Source organism: Rhipicephalus microplus, chromosome 4 (genome assembly GCF_043290135.1).
Source record: "Rhipicephalus microplus isolate Deutch F79 chromosome 4, USDA_Rmic, whole genome shotgun sequence".
NCBI classification, from domain to species: Eukaryota; Metazoa; Arthropoda; class Arachnida; order Ixodida; family Ixodidae; genus Rhipicephalus; species Rhipicephalus microplus.
Window position 1 is genome coordinate 220,342,372 of NC_134703.1, and position 25,393 is coordinate 220,367,764.

The 25,393-nt window shown below is 44.2% G+C and overlaps 1 protein-coding gene across 3 annotated transcripts in view; it reads left to right on the top strand.

The window, feature by feature from the left end:
* rhea (Talin_middle and talin-RS domain-containing protein rhea) overlaps nucleotides 1-18,471 on the top strand; it is a 908,869-nt gene extending 890,398 nt beyond the window's left edge. For all 3 annotated transcript variants that reach the window (XM_037423602.2, XM_037423603.2, XM_075891790.1), the window contains exons 53-54: nucleotides 15,133-15,273; nucleotides 17,972-18,471. In XM_037423602.2, coding sequence (XP_037279499.2) covers nucleotides 15,133-15,273; nucleotides 17,972-18,253 — 423 coding nt within the window. In that variant the 3' untranslated portion in view covers nucleotides 18,254-18,471. The remainder of the gene's footprint in view (nucleotides 1-15,132; nucleotides 15,274-17,971) is intronic.
* Nucleotides 18,472-25,393: the final 6,922 nt, after the last annotated feature.

Here is a 25,393-nt window from a genome sequence, read left to right on the forward strand (position 1 = left end):
GGGCAGTCCAGCAAGGCGGCGGCTTCGTCGTAGATAAGGCGCTTGAAGCGTCGTGTTGCTTGGTTGATTACCCAGCGCCTTCCACCACAAGACTGTTACGGTAGAATTAAAGGATAGGTGGATTTATTTACAGGGTCAGGATAAAGTTTGGCAGTCGCGGTACAGATGGAGTCATCAGGCCGCACCAGACAACGTCGTCTTCCTCTTCCACCTACCCGGCACATACTACAGCTCGGCTCATACCGTAGCAGTATGCTAAATATGCCATTGATTGTAAACATGCCGGGGCCTGTCTCAGGCTTCACTGTATAACGACTTGGTGACCTTCGCCACCACTGAATCAAAAAGAGCATTCCATGAGTGGCCCTCCATGGTTTTTCATTCGTTCTCCTGCTGCCATGGGCTGCCCAGGAAAACCTGATGTTTCCTTCCCACTGCAACACCCAGGTTATCAGGGCGGTTCTTCAGTTTCTTCAGGGCACTGGACAGCTGTCTGTAGAAGGCGGTCACTGCGTCCTCGGCCATACACGTCACTTTAATTTTCTTACCCCATCTTTAATTCTCTCGCCTCCTTCCCCTGCAGACGCTGAGACATGCTTCCACTTAGGGCTGCAGAAATAGCGTCTTTTGCACTCCTCATGCTCCTCCTGCAATCACTCCCAGCATGTCAGGTTTGTCTTCGTTGAAACTTGTAGTGTTTGGAAATATCACTGTTGCCTTTTTTACATGAACAGTGGTTTCACACCATGCTCGAAACAATATTTGGGCTTTAATAGCGCTCGTATAGGCGCTCATTTTGAAAATAGGCATTTATAGGCACTTATAGGCACTTAGGCATGAACACCCAGAATAGGCGTTTATAGGCTTTATAAAGACACCATAAAAGCCCTTATTAACCTCTAATTTATGCTCATATATTAAAATGGCACGATATGAACGCAAGGAACAAAATAAGCATTTGCCTATAATCTGGTCTCTAATCATAACATCGCATTTATTGCTTCGTTTTAAAGAGAGGGGTAGAGGGTGAGCTGCTGCGAAGCTTAAAGTAGCTGGCATGTGCTGTCTCGAGGTATAATGAGACTGCTTATGGACTTCCTGCGCTATTAACAGCTGCTTTGTGTTTAGATAACTAACAGTACGAAAGCTCCGGCAACTTAAGTGATGATTGTTCCTTTAGCCAGCGTTCATTTTAGTTGCGCGATATCATATCTAAAAGATACAATTTGTTAGTTTCACTTACGCTCTCTTAGCAATGAACGTGATGCCAATAAATTGCATTATTATACCAAATAATAAAGCTTGATATCATCTGTGAGAAGTGCTAGCAACGGGGTTGCGATATCTAAGGTTCGCGCACTCGCAAAAACTTGCTGCACGCGTCGTGTTTAATATCCATGACTTGGGTGACTAGAGACCCGCGAAACATTTCTTGCACGTCAATGCACATAGAGATAGAATCAGACTTGTCTAGAGCGCCGAGCTAATAGCTTCAGATGGCGTTTTCTTCAAAAATATGTAAAGAGAGACGCCGTAATGCTACCAAACATGGTCGCACTGTGGTTAGACTCTCGTGCTGTAATGTAAGCATCAATGGTAGCTTGTAGCTAATGTGAGATAAAAGCCGCGGCCGACAATAGTGTCGACAGGCACACGCTACGCTGCTCTAGACCAGTGTGATTCTATCTGCACAGCACGAACGGCACGTACGAATGGACCTCCGAAGTGGTGCGACGATGGTGTGGCCACCTTGCGATCAAGGTTCAGTGCATACCCTTATGTGGCCTCTCTAGAAAGCGAAGCATTTTTGGCACAGTTTGTTTGCGTTAAGAGTACAAGGTAAAAGGGTATACCAGGATTGTGCCCCCCCCCCCACCTCTGAATTTATTTCACCATGGCATATATAGCGTAAAATTACCTCTTGCCTGCCTCCCTCTTCAGACCAAGGTGCAACCCCATTGATTGGGGTTGCACCTTGGTCTGAAGAGGGAGGCAGGCAAGAGGTAATTTTAGGCAAGAGGTAATAAGCGAAACCCCAACCCCTCCCAGGTTTTTTAAAATTTTAGCTACACTCCTGGCAATGGCAAAAACCAGTCGAAAATGTCCATATAAATGTTATCACATTAAAAACAAAATAAATCTTGCCTTCGAGTTGTCTTAGGGGTATGCATAAGGTACTCTATGAAATTTTTTTTTTTTTACGCACTGCTTTTTGAAAGACACACAAGAAGGTTGTTGGGGTATAGACAGAATGCCCTAGCCACATAAAACATTGCTGCAAAAGAAAAATGAAGTTTGCTAAATTGTGTAGTTTCAGCACAGAGATGAGTGCAGGAGGAGGTTGGCTTTCTGATACTCGCTGAATGACGTAATATTACGCCCAGCAGTCTAATCAGTTGCGAAGAAAAAGAACCCCCCCCCCCCCCTTTTTTTTTTCTTGAAGTCATCTTAGGGTAATGCACATGAGCTTGTGTGAGTCTCTATCATTCTACGTCACAGCATCTGCCTACCATATCTGCTGATAGCCACCTAGGTGTATTTGTATTGTTATTTCATGAAGTACAGTTTTATTCAACCAGTATTCTATTTATTTGCTATGGAAAAAATAGCTTAACTAGTTTTTCCAGAATGCTCTAAAGCACGATGCTATTATTCTTGCATCATCAACTGAAATAGGGAGTGCTGGTAAAATGATTGGCTCCATGAAATTTGCAATGAATCTTGTAGGGGTGCTAGCGCCCCCTGTAAAGTTGTTTGCATCGCATCGCGCACGCTTCTCGCACATAGGCCGCATTTAGGGGTCATAACTACCGAGCGGTAGGTGGCACGATGCTAGCAAGCGTTTGTTATCACTGCCATCATCACAATTAAAGCAGTAGCACCGGCAATGACGCCTGGCAAAAAGAGTGGCACTCGCCATTTCGAGACGCCGCAATTTGAATATTTCTAGCTCTTCACAAGAGCATCAGCATAATTTCTCATGTCCTTGGATGTAAAGGGAACATGCCTCTCTTCCAGGATTTGAAGTTAGCTCCTCAAAGTTGCTCCAAAATGTAAAATTTCACTGTTCCAAAGTGCTTCAGTGTAGAAAATTTTGTTGCTCCAAAGTGCTTCAAAATGAAAACGTTGCTGCTTTGAAAATTGTTCTAAATCGGAAGACCTCAGTGGAATCACTGCATAATCGGATTTATATGCTTGTGTTCCGTTGAAGCAGCAACTTCATATATCCGACAGCGGAAGCAATGACGACAGCGTAATATGTTTAAAAATTATCACCACGTTAAACATTCCGCCCCATGCTGCAGCGATGACACTACTCAAGCGACCTACTATTGGCCTGATGTGCGACCGATGGTGGCACTGCGAACCACGCTTGTATGACGTCAGTTCGAGGATTAGCGCACTTTCGAGATGCGGCACCGTATAGAAATTATTGTTGTGGTAAAACTTGGCTAAAACGCAGTTCAATTGGTTTATTTTCTGTGTGGTGGCTACTGACGCTGTTCTAACAACTGTGGGTGTCCGCTTTTAACGCTTATTTTAAAAGCACAGTGCCTTGCTTCTTGAAACTGTGGTCGCTTATCTCCGCGGCGAGTGCTGCACAGTGGTAGAATACTGCTCTGTGCCTCTGTATGATCACCCACTTGGGGAAAAAAGCGTTAGCTTTCACAACTACCTTAGGGGGCAGACTGGTCCTAGACATCTTTTTGTTTATTTCTTCAGTGATCTTGATCACACTGCACTGAATTATGCAGTTTTTTTGTTGATTTCAAATATTTAATTAGTTTTGATTTCAAATATTTAATTAGTTTTTCTGTTACTCATCTTGTTCCTAAGATAACTTAAGTTCACTCCTTATTGTTTAAGGCCACCACGGAAAAAAGTGCTTAATTAAAAGTGATATTTAAGATATGCCAACATAAACTAACGACAATAGATTGAAAGTTTGCAAGAGTTTTTGTTTTTAGGCATTTTTTGGTTATTATACCACAAAATAACTATTCATTCTTAAAAGCAGTTGGAATTGTGCTACAATTTTGATGAGCAATTAATTAAAGAAGCTTGTGCTCTAAATTCTGCTCCCATACTTCCATTCTACACACATACAGGTTTCCATTGCAAAAAGAATTATTCTTGTACCTGCTCTAGCTGCAGAGATATTGAGACCTCGAAATTGAACAGTCATAAATTGATTTTTTTTTAGAAAAATGAGAAAACTGAAAACACACAGCTTTTTCAAAAAGCAGCAGTCATAGTGCGCATGTTTTGCAATTCTCATAAAGGTGCTCATAAATTCGTAGCAGAGCTTGTAACACAGGTGCCAGCTAAAGAAGCCTCGACGTCAGTTCCCCATTTATTTTGCAGGTTCTGTATGTTAACAGCACCGAGAATCTGGACGGTTAGTTTGACATTACAAAAAAATTACCGCTTCCTGGTGTGTGAAAATTTGCAGAGAGATTGAAAAATACTTGCAGAAACTGAATATGTCAATTTAAAAAAAAATGAATTTTTTTCGTCACTATTTGGTCCCAATAACCAGTCTGTTCGCTTAAGGACCTAAAGCTCAGGAAGAAGTGGATAGTCAAACTCAGAGAGGCAAAGCACCCCGCATCTTCATCAACCATATGCAACAAGCACAAATGTGCTGACAGTGACTTTTGCTATACCCGCCCTTCGCACCACTCTTCGATAAGGTTGTAACAGGGTTTCAGCACTTCACCAGTAATTCAGCCATTTATTGCACACAGGCTGCAAGCGTTGGCGGCATACACCAAGTGAGGTGCCATTCTAAAACCTATCGCGAAAGCTCCTAAACAGGGAGCCAACGACACAGCCTCCGAATAGCCTCGGGTAAGTGCACCTCGTGAGCGCAGCTGAGCGGTGCAGGACATCTGAGGCTAAAGCTTTATTTGTTTGGTGTACGTATGTAGTTTACCGATCAAAAAAGTGCATTCCTAGTGCACTGCTTACCATAAATTCATAAGCGAAGCCTGCTGTCACTCCTTAGTGCACATTCACTAAAGGTTGTCACATAATCTTTGTGGTGCCTGTGCGTGGTATATACAATCAGTGGTAGCTGACACCTGAGTCACGGCCCTGGGTGGTATTAATATGAAGTACTTCGTGATGTCACTCTTGATGAACGAACATTAACTGAGACAAACTGCAGTAATTTGCATCGACCAGGGGGTGCATTAAGGGGGAACTTGCCCTTACCTGAGTCACACCAGCACCTACCTTTCAAGACTTTTACTGTGATACAACGTGGTCTTACGCCCTGCCGATGCCCATAACTGCAATCCAAGCATGATTATTCAAAATTTGCTAATTTGATGCTGCTTTGCATTTCTAGTGGGTGCTGACATTCGATTTACTGCAGAAGCAGCAATTTAAACAGCTGCTCTGCAGTAATTATCTCGTGTGTATTTTCCGAATGCCAAAGCGGCAGAAATAAGTGATTCTCACACATATCCTCGTATTCACTGTCACTATCGTTACACTGCGAAAAAAAATATCCTAAAGAAAAAGGCAGTGCTCATCTCTAAAGGGTTGTTATACAAGCTAACATCCTTTTCACGGGCGGACAAAGCACACCGAGGCACAGAGCAGTACTTAGCCATTGCATAGCACTCAATCACCACGGTAACGTTGTGTGGCGGGTTCGCAAGTCCACATGTTTTCAGAACCAGAGCCGCGACAGTGATGCGGTATCTGTTGACGACATTGGCTGCGCACATTCAACAACGTGGCCTGCGTTGTACACCACTGCGCTGTCGATGAGACATTGCGATGCTTCGCTTGCTGTATCTACATGCATGCAGATGCTGGAGAAAGGCACGCTTACTGAAATTTTAAAACACAAGAACTAATAGTATCGCATAGCGGAAAATGGCAGATTACAAGCAAGAACACTCACACTTTCACTTTCTGACCAGCAATGGTGTTGGTAGCATCGGCGTGCCTATCGGCCATCTGGGAGGTTTTTCGCGCCTGTCGATTCGGCTGCAACTAAAACAAATGCATAATTACACTCAAAAACATTCCTTGTGGGCATTAGTCTACCCTCGTGAGAATATTCATTTGACCAAGTTTCTGCCCGATGCAAACAATTCGCGCATAGGAGCAGTGGCTGCTGTAGACTCCACCAACTGATATCACACCTGAGAGGGTGCCACTTCAAGATCTCGAAACTAATTGTTGCAAATCTGTCACGCAGGCTCTGTACATACGACCTCAGTGTCATTCAGTTCATATGTTAATCCTAGTTAGTGCAGTTTTCTGTAGCATGCACAGGATTTCGCAAAGCATTGTTCGTGCTTAGTAACAGAGCTGGAATAGAACCTTTCACACTGCAGCAAATACTGAGGTGGCTAGCTTTCATGGATTCGGAAAATATCTTTAATTCATATACATTTCAGTGCAGCTCAAGACTTTATTCAACGAAAGTAACACGGTCCGCACGTGCTATGCTAACAAAGAGGTTGACTCTTCTGAGGGCGCCATCTTGAATCTCACAGCACGCCACTTATATAGTTCGTGGCCATTGCGAATTCTAACTGTTCAAAAAACCAGCTAGCTGCTTTTTTGACAAGATCTCTAAGAACGTTTGCTTTGACTGCAGTCTTCTGAGGGGGCTAGCTGAACAGCAGACTGGCTCAAGATGTGTCCAACTAAAGTATCTAGGATGACTGTCAGTGGGGCATGTTGGTATAAGTTCTTGATGAAAAAGAATGGAGCACTTCACCTTGTGTTCTCTCTAGTCTTCTTCGTATGTGCTTTATCGTGGAAAATACCTCTTCGTACACCCTTTTCCCATTTTGGGCAGCGGGACAAGGTGGAATACTGGAAAGTAGCAACCAAAAGGAGTGCTTTTTTTCCTCTCCTTGAAACCCCTTGCTTGGCAGTGTGTTGTGGTGCTTGCTCCTTTTGTGGCCATCTGTTGTGCAGCTTGTGAGCTCTACACATATTGTCACACTTTGCTGTAGTTGCATTTCTTTTGACACTGATCTCAGGTTCAGTGAAACTGATCTTTTCTTTTTCGTACTGCCATAACGTTCCAATGATCTCGTCCCATTTTCCTTGTGAAAATAATCCTTTGCTTTTTTAGACATTATTAAACTGTGCAGAAACATGAGCACTTGAGTAAGAAGCATACAAAACAGCCCAAGAAAAAGTCTGTGTGTGTCCTCATTAGAAGAACGGCTAATTGAGCTCCATGTTAATAGGGGTTGCAGCACAAGCACCAAATTGCTGGCAATGAGAAGGCAGCGCTCGTGTTGTTCCCCTTTGTCTTCCATTCCTCACTTTCGGTATGCCCCCGCAGGTGCGTCTGCGTAAGTAGGCATTTGGTGTGTAGCGACACGACGGACCCGAGCTAATGGGGGGGGGGGGGGGGGGGGGTTTGACTTCCTCCCACGTCTAGCCGTGCGTGGCTTTGCCGTGTCCGGGGAAAAGGGGATCCTGGGGGTTGAGACGACGCCGAGTGATTGGACCTTTAAGGCCCCCCGGCAGAGGCAACACACCCCTATGGCCCCGGCTTCTCGTAGACGGCACCCCTGGGCTGACCCACCCAGGGAAAATGGACAGTCGCCTTTTCCTATTTCTCTCTCTTCTCTGATCTTCGTCTTTTTATCTCTTTCAATCTTTCCTGTCATCTCCTCACTTCTGTTTACTTTTATCCTCCAGGCGGCAAGGGTTAACCTTGTGTATATGTCCTTCCATGAGCACTACATATTTGGTTATATTGGCCATATACAGCTGCCGTCTGTGCTCCCATTACGTGTCACAGCGTCCCCATGTTGGGCTCGGTGGTGGGCGGCTGGCATGGCAACCAAATATATTTCTATACATATGACCTCCAACGACTTTCCCAAACTTCTTGAATGCCCTCTAGGAAAAAGAGGGCGCACCGAAGCAATACATAGCATTTTTTCTAAGCCAACAGAAAATTTCACTCATTTTCATGTGATTCACTGCACAGAGCCTCAGAAGACCATGAGAACCCTGTCCTCATTCCTTGTTGCGAAGTGTGTTTCTGACACAATAGGACCTGGCTATAAGGCCACCAAAATAAACAACGGTGACCTGTTACTTGAACTACGAGACATATCATAGTACAAAAACCTTCCAACCTTGTGGCATTTGGCACTGTTTCAATCACGATGACCCCTCATCGGTCAATGAACACCTTCAAAGGAGTGATCTCCGATGTTGATCTTCTGAACTTGAGTGAAGAAGAGCTCCTCGAAGGATGGATTAAGATAAGGTGAAAAAGCAAAGAGATCTTGACAAAATTCTTAATTATAACTTTCACTTGAACTGTTTTGCCTGAGTCTCTAGAAACTGGATACACAAAAACAAGCATCAAACAATACATTTCAAATCCGCACAGGTGCTTTAAGTGCCAGCGTTTCGGGCATGGTTCGCAGAGTTGTAGGCCGGCTAGCCTGTGCCGAATGCAGGGATCATGAACACTCCTCTAATACTTGTGACAGTCCGCTCCACTGTGCCAACTGTGAAGGTGGGCACGTGGCATACTGGAGAGCTTTGCCCTACTTGGAAACAGGAAAAAGAAGTAATTACACTGAAACACAAAAGAAATATTTTATTCAAGGAAGCACGAAGACAGGTTGCACTGTTTTATGGCACATTCTATGCTGATGCGGCGCGTCGGGGAGCAGCGCCACACCGGTTATCGCCACAAGCCCAGCCTGCGTTAAGTGAGCTGTTGGCTGTGGCGCCTGCCTCCGTGGTGGAAGTAGTGAAGTCTACTCCACCTACCCAGGAAGAAAGTCCCGCTGCTCTGGGGCTGCTGGCGCGAACACCAACAGCGACAGCCTGCGCCACGCGTTCTGAAAGCTCAGTACCGCCACAACTGGACACGGTGGGCACAGCCAAGGCTGCCTCACCCTCTCCGGCCCCAGCTGGCGCTGGTAACAGCCAGCGTGGTGTGGACACTAAAACAATCCCATCGGCTTCTGGGCCAGTGGGTGTAAAGGTCTCGCCCACTGTGGCGAGGCTTTTACGCGAGACCTCATGCTCATCCGTTGCCTCGCCAGAGGCAATGAACACGCATCTATCACAAAGGCACATAATGTGCCTATGGAGCAGCGAGGGTCCCTCGACCGCTTCAAAAGAGATAAGGTGCATGTTAAAAGGCCTGGAAAGGGCCCTTTAACTTAAACCCCATTTTTGTACACACAGCACTACTTTACACATAAAACGGAGACACAAATTTTACAATGGAACATCAGAGGACTGCTGACAAACCGCGATAATATCCAAGAACTTTTACATGAACATTCGCTAAAAGTGCTGTGTGTACAAGAAACACGTCTAAAATCTAAAAACATGAACTTCTTACGCCATTATGTTATATTCCGAAAGGACCGGGATGATGCCGTGGCATCATCTGGTGGCGTAGCCATTATAGTCAATCAAGGAATCACATTCTCACACTTACCCCTTCTAACATCCCTTGAGGCAGTGGCTATTCGAGCCGTCATCTTCAATAAACTCGTCACCATTTGCTCTCTTTACATACCCAGGCATCACCAGCTCCAAAAACAAGAATTTCAGGCTTTAATCGATGAACTCCCAGAACCTTATCTGGTTCTTGGAGACATTAATGCGCACAGTAGTTTATGGGGTGATTCTCGCGATGCACGAGATCGTCTAATTGAACAGTTCTTTTCATCATCTGGCGCTTGTCTTTTTAATCAGAAGCAATCAAGATATTACAGCCTAGCCAACAATACCTACTCTTTCATAGATCTTAGCATTACGTCCCCATCACTCCTATCCCTACTCAAATGAAAGGTTATCAATAATCCTTACGGAAGTGACCATCTTTCCATAATTCTGAGCACATCAATAGATAATGCATGTCCTCCACAGGCTCCGAGATGGCAGATTGACAAGGCTGACTAGGAAAAGTTTCAAAACGCAACTCGCCTAAGTTAAATTAATTTACATGACTTGAGCGTAGATGCAGCTGTTGAAGTCTTCACAGCTTTTATAATTGATGTTGCTACAAAGTGAATCCCACAAACAGGACCGTGCACCAAACGGCGCGTTTCTTAGTGAAATAGCGGGTGTCGAAATGCACGAAAAGAGCAAAATAAGGCATGGAAGTTGCTCAGGGATTCACCGACAGCCGAGAACCTTGACAACTTTAAGATGAACAAGGCAGAAGAACACGCAGACAGGCGAGAAAAGAAAGCTGGCATAAGTTTTTGTCCGGAATCACTTCATATACACAAGAGACGAGGGTCTAGAGCTTGGTAGGTAAGGTAGTAGGGTGGCAATCTCATTCGCTTCCTCTTGTGAACACACAAGGCGACAGCCTGGAGTACCAGGCGAACTCTCTCGGGGCGCACTTCGAACAGGTCTCCAGCTTGTCGCACTATACCACATTGTTCCAGAGATACAAAACAATAATAAGAAAACGGAAACTAGAACAGAAACCTACAAAACACGAACCATACAATGAACATTTCATCTTAGCTGAGCTACAGGCATCGCTAAACTGCTGTAATAAATCCGCTCCAGGCTCCGGCCGAGTAGTGTATGAAATGCTAAAACACCTGCCCTCTGAAACACAAAAAGCGCTTCTTTCCTTGTATAATGCCATTTGGTTTTCCGGTGAGATTCTTTCTGCCTGGAAAGAAGCCATTATTATTCAGATTTTAAAACAAGGCAAAGATCTATCATCCGTCACAAGCTACAGGCCTATCGCCCTCACAAGCTGCTTGTGTAAACTTTTCGAAAAAATGATTAACCGCTGCCTTATACATTTGCTGGAAACAAACAACCTACTGGACCCATACCAGTGTGAATTTTGTGAGGATAGATCCGCTACTGACCACCTGTTACGAATCGAAGCGCAAATTCGTGATGCTTTTGTCGATAATAAATTCTATCTTTCATTTTTTCTTGATATAGAAAAGGCTTATGACACCACCTGGCCCTTCGGCATACTGCAAACCTCTCGCACTTTGGTGTCCGAGGTAACATGCTGACCATAATTGAAAGTTACTTGTCCACCGTACTTTTCGTGTCCGGGTGGGGAATGTCCTGTCACGAACATTTGTCCAGGAGTTGGAAGTGCCGCAAGGTGGTGTCTTGAGCTGCACGCTTTTTATTGTAAAAATGACTACCTTACAATCCCACATTTCATGCAATATCTTTTATTGCACATAGGTCGACGATGTTCAGATCCGTTTTAAATCCTGCAATCTTGGAACCTGCGAGCGGCAGCTTCAACTTGGTTTAAATAAGGTTACTAAATGGGCAGATGAGAATGGGTTCACCCTTCACACGAAAAAAAAACACATGTGTTTTATTTTCAAGAAAGAGAGGTTTTCATCTTGATCTGACTATTCACTTTCACGGCCATCGACTTGATGTGAAAACTGAACACAAATTTATAAGCATAACCTTAGATATGAAATTGACATTCGTACCGCACATAAAAAAATCTCAAAAACAAATGCCTGAAAGCTATGAATGTACTAAAGGTCTTGTCGCGCACATCGTGGCGCAGTGACAGAAAATGTCTCATGAATGTTTATAAAAACCTCATACGCACATGCTTAGAATATGGGGTGATTGTTTATCAGTCTGCCACACCAAGCGCTTTGAAAATGCTTGACTCGGTTTATTATTTAGGCATTTGACTCTCCACGGGTGCTTTTCGCACTTGTCCTGTAGAGAGCCTGTACGTAGAATCGAATGAGTGGTCGTTGCAGCTTCAGAGATCTTACATGTTCTTGCTATATTATTTCAAAGTGAATGCAGACAAAGAACACCCTACACATTCGACTATTAATGATATGTCGAGTTTTGCACTGTTTTACAATCAGCCTTCGCTGCGACAACCCTACTCGATTCGTGTGAGGGGCCTTGCTCAGGAAATTGGTGTGCCACTTGACCACCTTTTGATGGCTCCTGCAGCACACTTGCCACCATGGCAGTGGAAGTCAATAGACTGCGATGTGTCTTTCTTAGAGGTTACAAAGCATGCACCCATTGCGCACATCCACACATACTTCATGGAGCTCCAACATAAATACACTTGTCCTGAATTTTTTACTGATGCCTTAAAGTCTTACACTTCTGTTTCGTACGCAGCGGTCGGTCCATCCTTTTTGGATGCTGGCGCTCTGCATACTAACACAAGCATCTTCGCCGCAGAAGCTTTTGCGATACTTGCGGTCGTTAAGCACAAAAAAGGCAGTAATCTACACAGATTCCTTAAGCATTGTAAAAGCTCTGAAAACTCTTAAAAAACACAAAAACCTGGTCCTTGTCTCACTTTATTCACTACTATGCACAGTGTACCAGTATAAACAGCATGTTACAGTGTGCTGGGTGCCAGGACACCGCGAGATCCAAAGTAACGTGATGGCGGATCCGCTAGCCGCATCTGTTCACGACAGTGCTGTTAATACATCCATAGCTGCTTCTGCTCTTTCTAAAACAATATCTTAAACGAAAGCTTAAAGCTTATTGGCAGAGCACATGGGATAATTACAGAGAAAATAAATTACACGTCATCAAGCGGTTCCTTGGTGATTGGCTGCCAGTATCAAAATCATGCCACACAGTAGTTACACTTACAAGGCTACAATCAAGACATACTCACAGCACACACTCACACCTTTTGTGCGGTGGCGATCCACTTTTGTGTGATAGATGTGAGGAATCACTTACTGTCAACCGCATTCTCATCCAATGCATCGAACTAGACTCTATTAGAAAAAAGCATTTTTCGTTAGCTTATCATGAACACATTCCACTTCATCCTGGGATGTTCATTGACAAGGAACCACTTTTTAATTATCAGTCACTATTTGCGTTTTTAGATGAAATTCAAAACTTCAGCATTATATACAAAGGAAATCCGTAGCATAACCTCTCCGCAGAGGTTGTTGCTGCGGTAGCTACTCTGAGAAGCACCTGCCTCTCACCCTTTGGTTTTCAAAGGGGTCAATGAGGCATTCGTGCTATTTTATGATCGCTCACTTGTAGATATCATGGTCACTTGTGATTCATTCCACCTTCTACATCAAATTGCGTATCACTGTCGTAATTTTAAACTTTATACACATATTTTATGCTTTTATACAGCACCTGATTTTAGGCCTCTATACAGCCGTAATACACCATCTTATCGCAATCATTAGTCATCAATTACATCGCATCAAAGACATGGCGCTCTTTGGCCACCCATGGCCCTTGCACCACAAAACTCCACTAATCATCATTATCATCACTTTCAGTATGCATTTCTTCCAACCGTTTCGTGCTTGCGCTGCAACCCCTATTAACATGGTCCTCATTAGTACTGTGCGAATAGCAAAATTGCGCAAAGTGAATTCAAGTGTCAATGCAAATTAAATACGATATTTTTCAAATATATCTAGATTGTCTTCTGGATTCTTTGAAGAAAAAAAAAGTTTGAGGCCATTTACACCCTTATGAGAGAGCAACATCAAAGCGTTTTTTTTTTTGTTTTTTTTTGGCTTGGTTGTAGGCGTTTCGTAGTAGTCTTATCAATAATGAGGCAATGCAGAGGTTGATTTATATTCATGTAAATGATTTGTTGCGACCACCATGCTGCCAACAATACTTAACAATATGTAATAGACAAAGACACTATTTTCTCAGCCTCTCCTTTTTTTTCAAGCCACAACTAATGTAGCAAACAAAGGCATGCTTCTTTCAAGTCAGGAGTTCCAAATCTGTCTTGTAGACATCATCATATCAAAACATCTGTAATTTCTGGTGCTAAGAATCAGCATCTGATTTTTCATACTTGCTCAAATTTCAAGTCCAAAAGGCTCCCACCTCTGTCACTGCTACTAAAGCCTTGATGTTGGAACTAACATTTTCTTGATTAAATACATTTGACATGAGACAATATTTGAGTCGATACGTTTTCTTGAGACAATACAATACTGCAGTAGAGCCTGAAAAGCAGCTTTGCTGCAATATGGAAGTGTGACTTGTTGACAATTTTCTTGCTTCATTTTCAATGTCCTGCTTTAGAATCAATGTATTATTCACAAAGGGGCAATGCCATGTGCATTTACAAAAAGCAGGACTGGAATGTGTTACTGGCTTCTTTATCAGCTTCATCTTTCTTGTATATTGTCAAGCATTGCCCTTGGCAGGGTGAAGCCGGACTGTGTTGCGACTAAAGAACAAGATGAGGGACTGCCCCATTGACCCCCCGAGGCAATCTGTCTCGTGCCATTTGGCCGCGCGTTTGCTACTGTCCTCAAGTTCTTCCTTCTGTTAGGCACCAGTTTGCTTAATAAATTTTCTTTGCTGTGACGTAGCCTACGTATCTGTCTGACAAGGCATAGGCTGGTTCACCTACATGACAATATTGACAATCTGAAGGGGCCCCTGCCAAAGAAGCTTGAATAGTAAAATCCTGCTGCAAATCAAGTTGAAGAGCAAGCACTTTTCAGAAAATATTCAAAATTTCTAATATTTGCACACCCCTAGTCCTCCTCATTTTGTGCTGTCTTATGAAATGTTCAAAAGCTACAAAGCAACAGGCCTGCCAGAACCTCTTACTGATTCCTTAAGCATAAAAGGGCTAATTTGCAAAAAACGTCATATTTTATTTTAAAAACGTTCTGAAGGTAAGGTCGACCTTACCAACTTGTTGATATCGACGTTTAATGGTTCACCCCGCAGCGGTGGTCTAGTGGCTATGGTACTCGGCTGCTGACCCGCAGGTCGCGGGTTCAAATCCCAGCTGCGGCGGCTGCATTTCCGATGGAGGCGGAAATGTCGTAGGCCCGTGTGCTCAGATTTGGGTGCACGTTAAAGAACCCCAGGTGGTCGAAATTTCCGGAGCCCTCCACTACGGCGTCTCTCATAATCATATGGTGGTTTTGGGACGTTAAACCCCACTGATCAATCGAAGTTTAATGGTTCATAAAATTTGTTTTTCCCTTTGTAGCTGAATTTGCAATGACATTGCCCCACTAAAGATAGCAAATAATGACGTATTCAATATTGCTTTTAGCAAATGTGTCTCATCAAATCACTATATATGCAACCATAAGACTGTTGTTTGGAGAAATGAGAGGCATGTGGTTTTGTCTGGTGCAGGCTCGCCTTGTCGCAGCAGCCACACACAGCCTGGTAGAGTCGGCAAACTGGCTGGTGCAGGGCCAGGCATCGGAAGAGAAGCTCATCTCCTCGGCCAAGCAGGTGGCCAGCTCCACGGCACAGCTTCTTGTTGCTTGCAAGGTGGGTGTGTGAAGAGCTGTCATCCCTGTTGCCATAAGTTGTTATTGTGAAAAGAAAAATTCACCTGTCAAGTTGCAGTTTCTTGCTTATGCAAACCGAACTACCGCCATTTTCGTTTACTTCAGGGGGGACGCGGCTTTAGGATCGCGAAAAATGGCAAAAAGATCTTTTTTTTTTTTTTTGAAAATCAAGTTTTCAGTTTCTTGAACCCTTTTTCTATCTACACTACACTACACAAGATACACTACTACACTACACTACACTACACTACACAAGATATCTACACTGAAAACCGCGCAGAAGTGCTTCGGAAAGTTCATTTCACCCACCTAAGTAGCAGAACTTTTTCTGGAAATCGCGAGAAAACAGCGATTCTTGGACTCATCGGAAAGAACATTTCTCCGCGTTTAACTTTCCCGCCTCAGCTGGCTCCTCTCTTTGAAAGCAATTGCACAAAAAGCAAATGTTTAAGGTCGTTTTCCTCCATGTTTCGATGCCTTTGACTGGCTGTGGCCACCATGTTGCCTCAGCTCGCCTCCCCATTGGCCCGATGCTCGCTCCAGGCGATCGTCGTCTGCTCCTTGTGCGTCGCGAGGACATGGCTCTCGAAAATTGCTACTTCGTGACTGGTTCACGGCTCGATGATCACTTAAGATATAATTACGCTTTAGTTAGGAGCTGTAGGTGGATGCGCGATCAGGTTACTACGAGCGCGACGCGTCGTCGGAGTCCTCTTTAGCCCTCACTCCACCGACAGCGAGACTGCGGGCAGGAACGATGCGCTAGCGCACTCGTGCCGACGTCCTTCGTCGCAAGCAACGAAGCTGTAAGCGGCAGCACGGTCAAATTACTACGAGTGGCTGCACCGGATGGACGATAAGATTACTGCGAGCGAGCACGCGGTCTACGAGCGCGGCGCATCATCGGAGTTGGCTTTAGCACTAAGCGAGACTGTGGGCAGGAACGACGTGCTAGCGCATCCAAAACAACCCACGGGTTGTTTTGGATGTGCTGGACACCCTTCGCTCCTTCTTCGGCGCACATGGCAACGACGTAGCAATGGACTTTTTTTTCCAGTGCGGAGGGGGAGCTTTAAAGTTGTTGCATGGCAAGGGTCGGCAAAGTAAGTTGACCGACTTCTGGCAATAAATTTTCGTTCTGGAGGCCGTATCACTGTTTTTATGCCTAATATTCGCGACAACGAAATTCTCGCGAAAACGAAATTTTTCGACTTCCCCGGCGATTTCGTTATTGCGGGTTTGGGCTGTATTAATTTTCAGACCTACTCTTCTGCCTTCTGTGTCCAGTTCAGTAGAAACATAGCAGAAGGCAGTGCATACGAAGCGGTGAGCCATCTGCTGATTCCTGTCAATGTAGTGCACATGCGACTGTGCCTGGCCAATCAGAGTGTGGAGTTTCTGCGATCGGTACAACGAAAGATGGCCAGCGTTTTTCTACTATGTTCGAGCTGTGATTGTCAACTGCTCTCGCACACTTTCACGCACAAAATAAGGTTTTTTTACGAAACCTCATGGAGATGCTGATGCCTGCCTTGACGGCACAACAAAAATGTCCATGCAATGATCATATTATTGCTATTACAATGTGAAACTTGGCCAACTGAGTTTCTTTTGTGGTGTCACTTTATCACGTGTGTCGCACACATCATGTGAAGTGTATCCAAGCATGTTGTAATTTGGCGGAGGTCAGAGGCACTCGACTGAATATTGCATGTTTGCTATCACTTTCCTACACTACTCTCTGTTCCCTCTTTTTTTACTAAGCACACTCTTTTTGGACATTATGTTAGTATCATTCTAGCTAAGGGGATTGTTGCTTTGGCTGAACATGTAAAGGACAGCACAAGAAAATGTAAGACAAGCCAAAGTGAATGCTATGTGATGGCATTGTTAAACAAGGCATGTTATTTGTTTTTGTTAAGTTGGCAATGTTGAAGTTTTCTTCTTGGAACACTGGCTCCAACTACGTTTTGTGTTCAATGATTTTTCCTCACTTGAAGCCTGCATGATGTAGCACGTGTTTTAGTATTGAACTAAGTTGTATTTGTATGCTATTTTGGTATTTTCATTGCATTGATGAGCCTTGTGCAATTATTAAGTATTCGGACAATATTACAATAATTGAAATCATTTTGAACCTAAGTTATTGTGAATTTCGAATTATTCGATATTTAAAAAAAAGTATATTAGTCCGTAAGGAGTCTTTTTAAAGGTGGTTCTACTTTAGTAGAGGGGTGCTTTACTGTGATTACACCTATCCAGGGAAAATCCGTGCTGCTGTGAAGCCCCACTTCAAAGTTAATTGTACATATTGCTCTCATATCAATTCATCATTTTTCAAGTGTAAAAGCTTGCTATACTAGAATACATATTTTAAGTATAGCATATCCTAAATTGCTCTGTATTTTACAAGTTTTTACTTGCATTCTACTAAAAGTAAAATTCTGCTACTATTTAAAGTTCTGCCACTTCTTTTCAAACAAAAAGAATGACATATACACAAATCTTCTTTCTATTTTAAAACAATATTGTGCAGGTTTGTTGGGTCATGACAAATATGCTTGTTTTTCAATATAATATTCAATATACATTATCGATTTGAAATTATTTGAACCAAATCACTATTCGTACTAGCCTAGTGCAGACCTTTATTTGTGCTTGTAAATAAATGCCTGCAGGTGAAGGCAGAGCCAGACTCGTCATCGATGCGAGGCCTGCAGGCGGCCGGCAATGCAGTCAAGCAGGCCACTGACCATCTCGTGCGTGCAGCGCAGCGATCCATTGCACAGGAGCAGGAGTTCCGACTGGTCATTAACCAGCGCATGGTGGGCGGCATTGCCCAAGAGATTGGTGCTCGCGAAGAGATTTTGCGTAAGGAGCGGGAGCTCGAGGAGGCCCACGAGCGGCTCCGACAGCTGCGGCTGGCGAAGTATGGCACTACCGCTGATGGCATACGCTAGCCTTTGATTAAATGCTGTCCAGACATTGAAAAGTAGCAAGCCACAGTGAAAAAATACAGTACTTTTTTTATTCTTGTTTTTCACTATCACTGCTTGTTCACAATGGAAATGCTGACTAAGTAAAAGCTTCTGAAAAAAGTCTCTAGCTCTCTATACAAAATTATCTGTATCGGTGATATAAAGTGGCATCGTGCTTTTGGTTTCCTTTCTGTGGCTGAGATATGAGCATTTTCTCTGTTGATTTAGTGATATGATGTTTGAGAATGTTTAACAAAAGCATTTGTTACTACGAGCCCTGTAGCCATTCACAATTCATCATTCGCAATTGAGCCAGCCCAATTGTGAATGATGCTAATCCAACATAAATCAGCATTCTTACATGTGCCAGTGTCTCAGAATTAGTTTTCTCCCTGAGTAATAACTAGTACGAAACTCTATGGTGACGACCATGGTGCCGCTGGGTTTCCTCAACAGCTGAGCTGGCTGGCAGAACACATGTAATGGCGCACATCCACATGCCAAATAATGTATACCCGAATCACGGAAGAAGCTTCGTGCACGGAAACAAATCCTTTAGATTAATCAGATAACGCTTGCTTGCATAGTTTATACCCCCCACTTGCTTGTCTAGGACTTTACCCGTAGCTGCTTTGTGATCATCATCAGCTTGACTACGCCAATTTCAAAATGAAGACCTCTTCCCACCTGGTCCTGCGCTTGCCACCTGCAAACTCCTTAATCTCAGCTGCCACCTGTCTCCCCCTTGGGCTTGTCTTTGAATCCTGCCTACGCGCTACATGTCAGCTCACATCTATTTCATCCTCTTGATTTCAACTATGATGACCATATTTTCGTGCCTAGCCACTGCTTTCTTCCTGTCTTTTAAAGGGGCGCCTCAACACTTTCTCAAGTAGCCATGTAATGGATTCAGTAAAGAAGCTTATTGCCTCACAAATTCATTGCTACAAGATTTTTCGAATCCATACAATACGAGCAGAGTTGCAAATATTTGTCGTACGCTTGTCATTCCATTTTCTCTCGTCCCAACGAAAACACTGGAAGTTAAGCAGGGATGGATGGCATGCAACTTTTCAGTTCAATTGCGTGCACATGCATGGACGGCCACCAACGGCGGGCCCAGTAAGGAGCGAGGTACAGTGACTGTGACGTGATTTTTGAGCTTGTCGCATCATTTGGCGAGAGAAGAGAAAGCAATTTATAGTCGAGTGAGAATTTATTAGGGCCACGTGAGGTGCAATACTATTTATCTTGCGTGTTCTCTGTATACTCAACTACCGATCGGCACCATTTCTTGACCATGCTCAGAAAGGGCTGCAGGCTTCGTTATTTTTATTTTAATAAACGCCTCTTTCTTGGTGCACACAGGTCCATCTTTTGATGAGCGTTCTGCTCAGCGTTCAATGGGAAATTTCTTTGAATAAGCTTTTGGTGCTCATACTTTTCCTAAGCAGTCTCTGCAGCTTTCTCTCATCAAAGTAGGCACATTGTTCTGAATGAATGAGCAAGCTAACCACTGAGCACTAGTAGTACGACGGGGGAATTGAGTCAAAGTACACTTGACCAAGGCAGGATGGCGTTTCGTACGCATCAAAGACGAACCAAGTGACGCATACCTTGACAACACTTGGTTGTAAACAAGGGGCTTGTAGTGGCATCAATTTTTCTTTAGATGCAAAGCAGTTAATGACGGGAGCTGTGTCCATTGCTCCCTCACTTCTTCTCGTGGTGCCTTCTCAGCATGTGTGGTCCCTCGCCCTCTCTCTCCTCTGGGAATCCTTTGCTCGATGGAACGGCATGCACAACAGATGGTGCAACAGCTGTATACTCCGTTGGTGGCACCACTGCAGTTTCGCAGTATAAAATTGACAGGGCCCACGCGCCTCATTCTCTTCTGTGCAATGCCACCATGAGCGCCAGTGTTAACGCTGCCTCCAGTATCAGCGTTACTGCCAGCACGAGCTCTCAGTAAGGTGCCCTGTTTACTCGCCTAATGAAAGCACTCGCATTATAACCACATCCCCACTTTCAGTCGTCAAAATTAGATTTTTTTTCCTCCCTCGTAATAAATGTGCCCTCACATTCATTCGCTGCAGTCCTGCTAACAGAAACCCTGGCACCTCCTTGTCCATTGGATCTCGATGGTTTTTTAATATTATGCCGACCCCCATCAACGGCCTCGGCTCACTCCCTCTCCCCCTTCGCTGCTGCCGCGTGCTGTACTGTTTTTTTTTTCTGTGTGCGGCACGTTCTCTGTTTTTTCAATTACCTGCGCGCCACAGTGGGGTTCATGAACGGTGGAAGTGTTTAGACATCACAGCTGACAAGCGCACAGCAATCGAATGTCACGAAACTGCCCAGGCCATCAGACTGATGCTTCCTGCAAATACAAAAGGCCCAACCACATGCACGCAATTTTCGAGCAATGACAACAGGATTTGCTGTCGCAATGACTGTCGTGAAGGTCCATTCGTCGTCATCGCGTTGCAGGTTTCTGGAAAACCAGAAAAAAAATCACTTGTTGCCCAAAAAATATCGCGATTTTTCCAACATGGTAGCACCCCTATATATTGCCTCGGTGACAATTTGCTCTTTATACTTATCCGTGCGTACTTCAATGATTGCAAGATATATGCTACCTTTCCTACAGTAACTTCTCATGTAGAGAGTGAGACAGGGGCCCTTTTTTGTCATTAACTTCTTATCGACGGTTCATTTTGATGTTTTGGTGGTCGCTTGCTGCAATGTCAACGGCGGCGGCGTGGTCATCGTGCAAGGTTGCCCGAAGTTAGCAAAGTTTGACATAGCGCATGCTTCTCAGAGCCTCTCGAGGTCAGAGCAAATACCACTGTTGCAGTTAAACAATTGCGAGAAAAGAAAGCCACGAAATGCTTTGATAGAGTGTGCGGGCAGCACAAGGACAGCTTGCTGAAGATAGCACCGTGAGTGAAGTTCAACAAAGAAGCGAGCTTACTTTTTTCTTTTTTTTTCCGATTACCGCATTTTGGGCTCTTTTTAAAAAAGTTTGCCTAAATTATGCCACGCATAATAAATGCACCCCCAACTTTGCTTTGATTTTTCGAGAAAAAAAAGTATGTTCATTACGCAAGTAAATACGGTACACCAGCTGCCACTCGAGCGAACTATTTCCCCGCTGCTTTGCATAACCCTCTTTAGCGAGATATGGCATAGGCGTAATTTGACCTTTTCAGTGGCTTCCCATGACAAGTTTTGGGTCAATAGCTTTAAAGTGATGTTTGACTAAATGTGCCACTCACTGTGCCTGCTTCACATGCTGTATCTGACTTACATGTGTTATAATAAATGGCAGACATAACCTGAGTGTGCCGTAATGTAGCAATGTCAAATATTGTGGCTCTTGTGACACTCACTTTTTTGTGAATTGCCCATGCTCTCGATGTTGTTATCCAGTGGTAAAAATTTTTTATTTTTCTTACCTTCTCTACAGCACGGGTTAAAATACCGAATGTAGTAATTGTTGTGTGTGTGGCCCTGGCAATGCACCAGCATCGATACAACTAAATAATTGTTAGTGAATTGTCTTAAGGTTCAGGGTGCGGTACTTGTGCATTTTTGTTTTGCATTCCCTCATGTCACTCACATAGTAGCAGCCTGCGAAGGTCTGTCTTTTAATACACATCAGGAATAATTCTAGACTTGTCCGTTGCAGTTCCCAGTGTGACCACTGTTCAGTTTCTGGCACTGAGGTGAGCAGGGTTTCTTCTGTAGCAGCTTTGTTGAATAGCACCATGCCAAAGGCATAATTGAACATGTCATAGCTTGAAAAACGTACAAAATTTATCTTGTTGCGAAGAAGTGACATTGTTACAAAGAAGTGTACCTACAGTCAAAAGACTGGTTAGCCACGGGCAAAGGACGTCGCTCATATGAAGGATGGCACTTGCGAAACCCTGATGTATGGGCGGCGACGTCACTAGCTGTAGCACACGGGAAGAGGTCGAGACGCTCGTGGCTGCTCAGAGTAACCAGTTCTTTGAGTAGGCCCAAGATGGTAGTGGCGCTCTTTATGTATGCCATAGCCAGCTGACATTCGCTTAGTGAAACGAGGTGGTCGCGAGCGGCGTTCTTCATTAGAGGGTGGCCGATACGAGAAGGCAGATTGCCGTGTGCCCTGTAGAATCTGCTGAATTCACTGGTGGTTGCCATGGAGCTATAGAAGCTAGAGTTTGTGCGGGTTGTGCGTTTTGTACATAGCCATCCTGAAAGTCACTCAAGCCACAAGACACATGAAAGATTTGCTGACATCGGAGCAGTTCTTCTCTCACAATCTCCCAAATTGTTGACAGGAGGTCATCTGACGCCGCTGGGACGTTAGAGAGGCGGCCACATTTTGGCGCTATCAGCCGCATCTTTAGCGTTTCAAATGTGCTTCACCACTTCAGACATCGAGGTCAAGCTCTCTTTTCCAATTAGAAAATTGTATACATCTTCTGCAATCCCTTTCAAAATGTGTCCGACCTTATCCTCTTCAGGCATACTGGCATTAACTGTGTTGCAGAGCTTCAATATTTCTTCAATGTGCTCTTTGTGCTAATGTCGTCTCTGCCCGCTTCTTCTTTGTGTTAAAAATCTCTGAAACACTTTTTTTACTTCTTCAACAAAACGATCCCAAGGCATGAAAATGTCTTCATGGTTTTCATGCCACGCCAGAGCTGTGTCAGTTAGTGAGAACACAACAAGGCTGAGCTGTTCTGTCGTGTCCCAGCCATTGCTTCGGCTCACCCTACTGTATTTATTTCTTCAGCCAGTCGTCCACATTCTCGACAAACATCCCGCCAAAGTTCGGTGAACCCCGGTAGTACAGCAGGGAATCCATCGGTGTCGCCCTTGAAGCACCAGAGAGCTCTGGTCCTAAGACATCTCGATAGGCAATGGCAGAAGTCTGGCAAGGCGGCCACTGCAGCAAAGTTCAGATAGTAGTACTTACGTTGTTGGGTACATCGTAACCCGCACCTTCCACCAATCTGTTGCTCTCACAGGCAAGGTTTGGAGGGGAAGTTTAATGAGAGCGGTGACACAAAAGACTGTGGTGATCACAGAAGCAGCGTCGTCGTTCTCCTCTTCTACTCCAGTTTCTCTCGGTTTCCACTTGCAGGTACACTTCTTCATAACAATATGTACTACCAAAGGCCCAAGTACAAAACTACACTTTAATTATGTCGCTGTCCTTTACAAAGTCGTGTGCTGGTCCTGCTCTTTTCACACGCCCTGTATTGGTGACTTTATGTGATGAACACGGAGATAAGTGCCAAGTTTTTGCTGTTTTGGAACAAGACCCAGGTTTTAATTTGATGCGTAACCTTTCATTTTGCATCATTATGAGGGCTTTGTGCTGAAATGCTACAGCAACCATCACTATCATTTTCATGTTAAGAACAAATGCCATTTTCCACGACTTATGGGGTATTGCTACCTAAATACTGCTGTGTTAAGACATAGCTTGCTTACATGCAGTGTTTTTTAACTTTTTGTGCGTCCCAGAAATTAACACTTGTGCTTTTATTTAGTGTACTGATTCTTGGCTTAATGGTGTGTATTGTAGTAATGTAGTAGTAATAGACCTGGCTAAAAATCCAGGAGGTCTTGCCCATCTTTTTCTGACCCGTTACTATAATAAGTTGTCAAAATGCTGTCAAAGTGCCTTGTATTTTGGTTTGACTGCCCTACTTACAGCAAAAGAAATATGCCGATTGCATTCATAACCATTGTGCCTGAAAATAAATATGGATAAGCTACTTGATTGACTACATTATCTTTGGCTGCCTTTTTTTTTAGATTGTTTGACCCATAGCAATGTGGGTCAACTGATTGGTTGAGGTAAAACACACGTGCAGATAGATTTATTGAGTGCAGAGCACTCTATGGGCCCACCCGGGCTGTCATCCGCTTGGAGTAATGCAGGCACAACTTGGTGCTATGGTCATCACTATCATCAGCCTTACTACACACTCTGCTGGACAAAGGCCTGCAGTGTGTGTAGTTTCTTTAAAGGAAATTGTAAAACGAGAAAATATTCTTTAAAATACATCTGTTAGAGACAGATCATATTCACCCGTTTTAATACTCTAAAACAATTATGGTCACTCAGTAGCAGGGCATTAGCCCTGAGGTGGCGCTGCCTGGTGGGATCCCTTGACGACGTCAAGGCAAGGATGCTGTGACGCCTGCTGTGGCGTGCTTACATAACATATGCTCGCGTCGTTCGCTGTTTGCGATCACTTTTCGCTTAAGTCAAGCTTCAAATGAATTACGAAAGCAGCGCCGATAACGCTCCTAGTAAAACAATGAAAAATTTCTGTTCAATAAAATTACCAATGGCCCCAAGAAACCTTGGCCGACTGCTGACAATCGGCAGATTGCTGGGATGTAGACGACAGCCAACTTCACTTGCCCCCAGACATTCGAAAAGGGTCGACCCGAGGTGCGCTGCCGGCTACATCTGCACTTGGTTGGTGGCGTAGTTCGGGCCACCTGTCGGCGGACGAGTGAATGCCGAGCGCGCCAAACACTCGTTGGGGTGACCAGTCGGCAACACATTGTGCCGGCCGTGGTTGCTGAATGAGCATTGTAAAATAACGTGTATTTATTTAGGATGGCATAAAATATATTGTTGCATGATTTTAACTAGCATTCTTAGTGTATAGTGAGAGAGATCTAAAAAGGCCTCAAGAATAGCATTGAAGTTGACGGTTGATGTTCGGTCATGAGCCCTGTTGGCTGTGGTTTAAGACTGAATTAGTGTTATTTCCATGTAACAATATTGCCACCTGTATTATATAGTGGGTGGCGTGGTCATGCAGAGGCACAGAACACAAAAGAAATGCACGCTCTATCCATCTCTTGAGTGCATGCCCAAGCGAGGTGTCTGTAAAGAATCCTGCTGCTTTACCCCTATATCTAATAAACCTCACCTGGACTTTTAAAAAGATGTGACAATTGGTAGAAGTGCTGGGTAGCCCTCACGGATGCTTCACACCCTTCCACGTAGTCGCCCTGCAAGCCCTGTGCCAGTCAACGCACCTGTACGTCAGGCAACCTGCAAGATCAGGGTATTACCTCCGGTTTGCACCACTTCTAGCG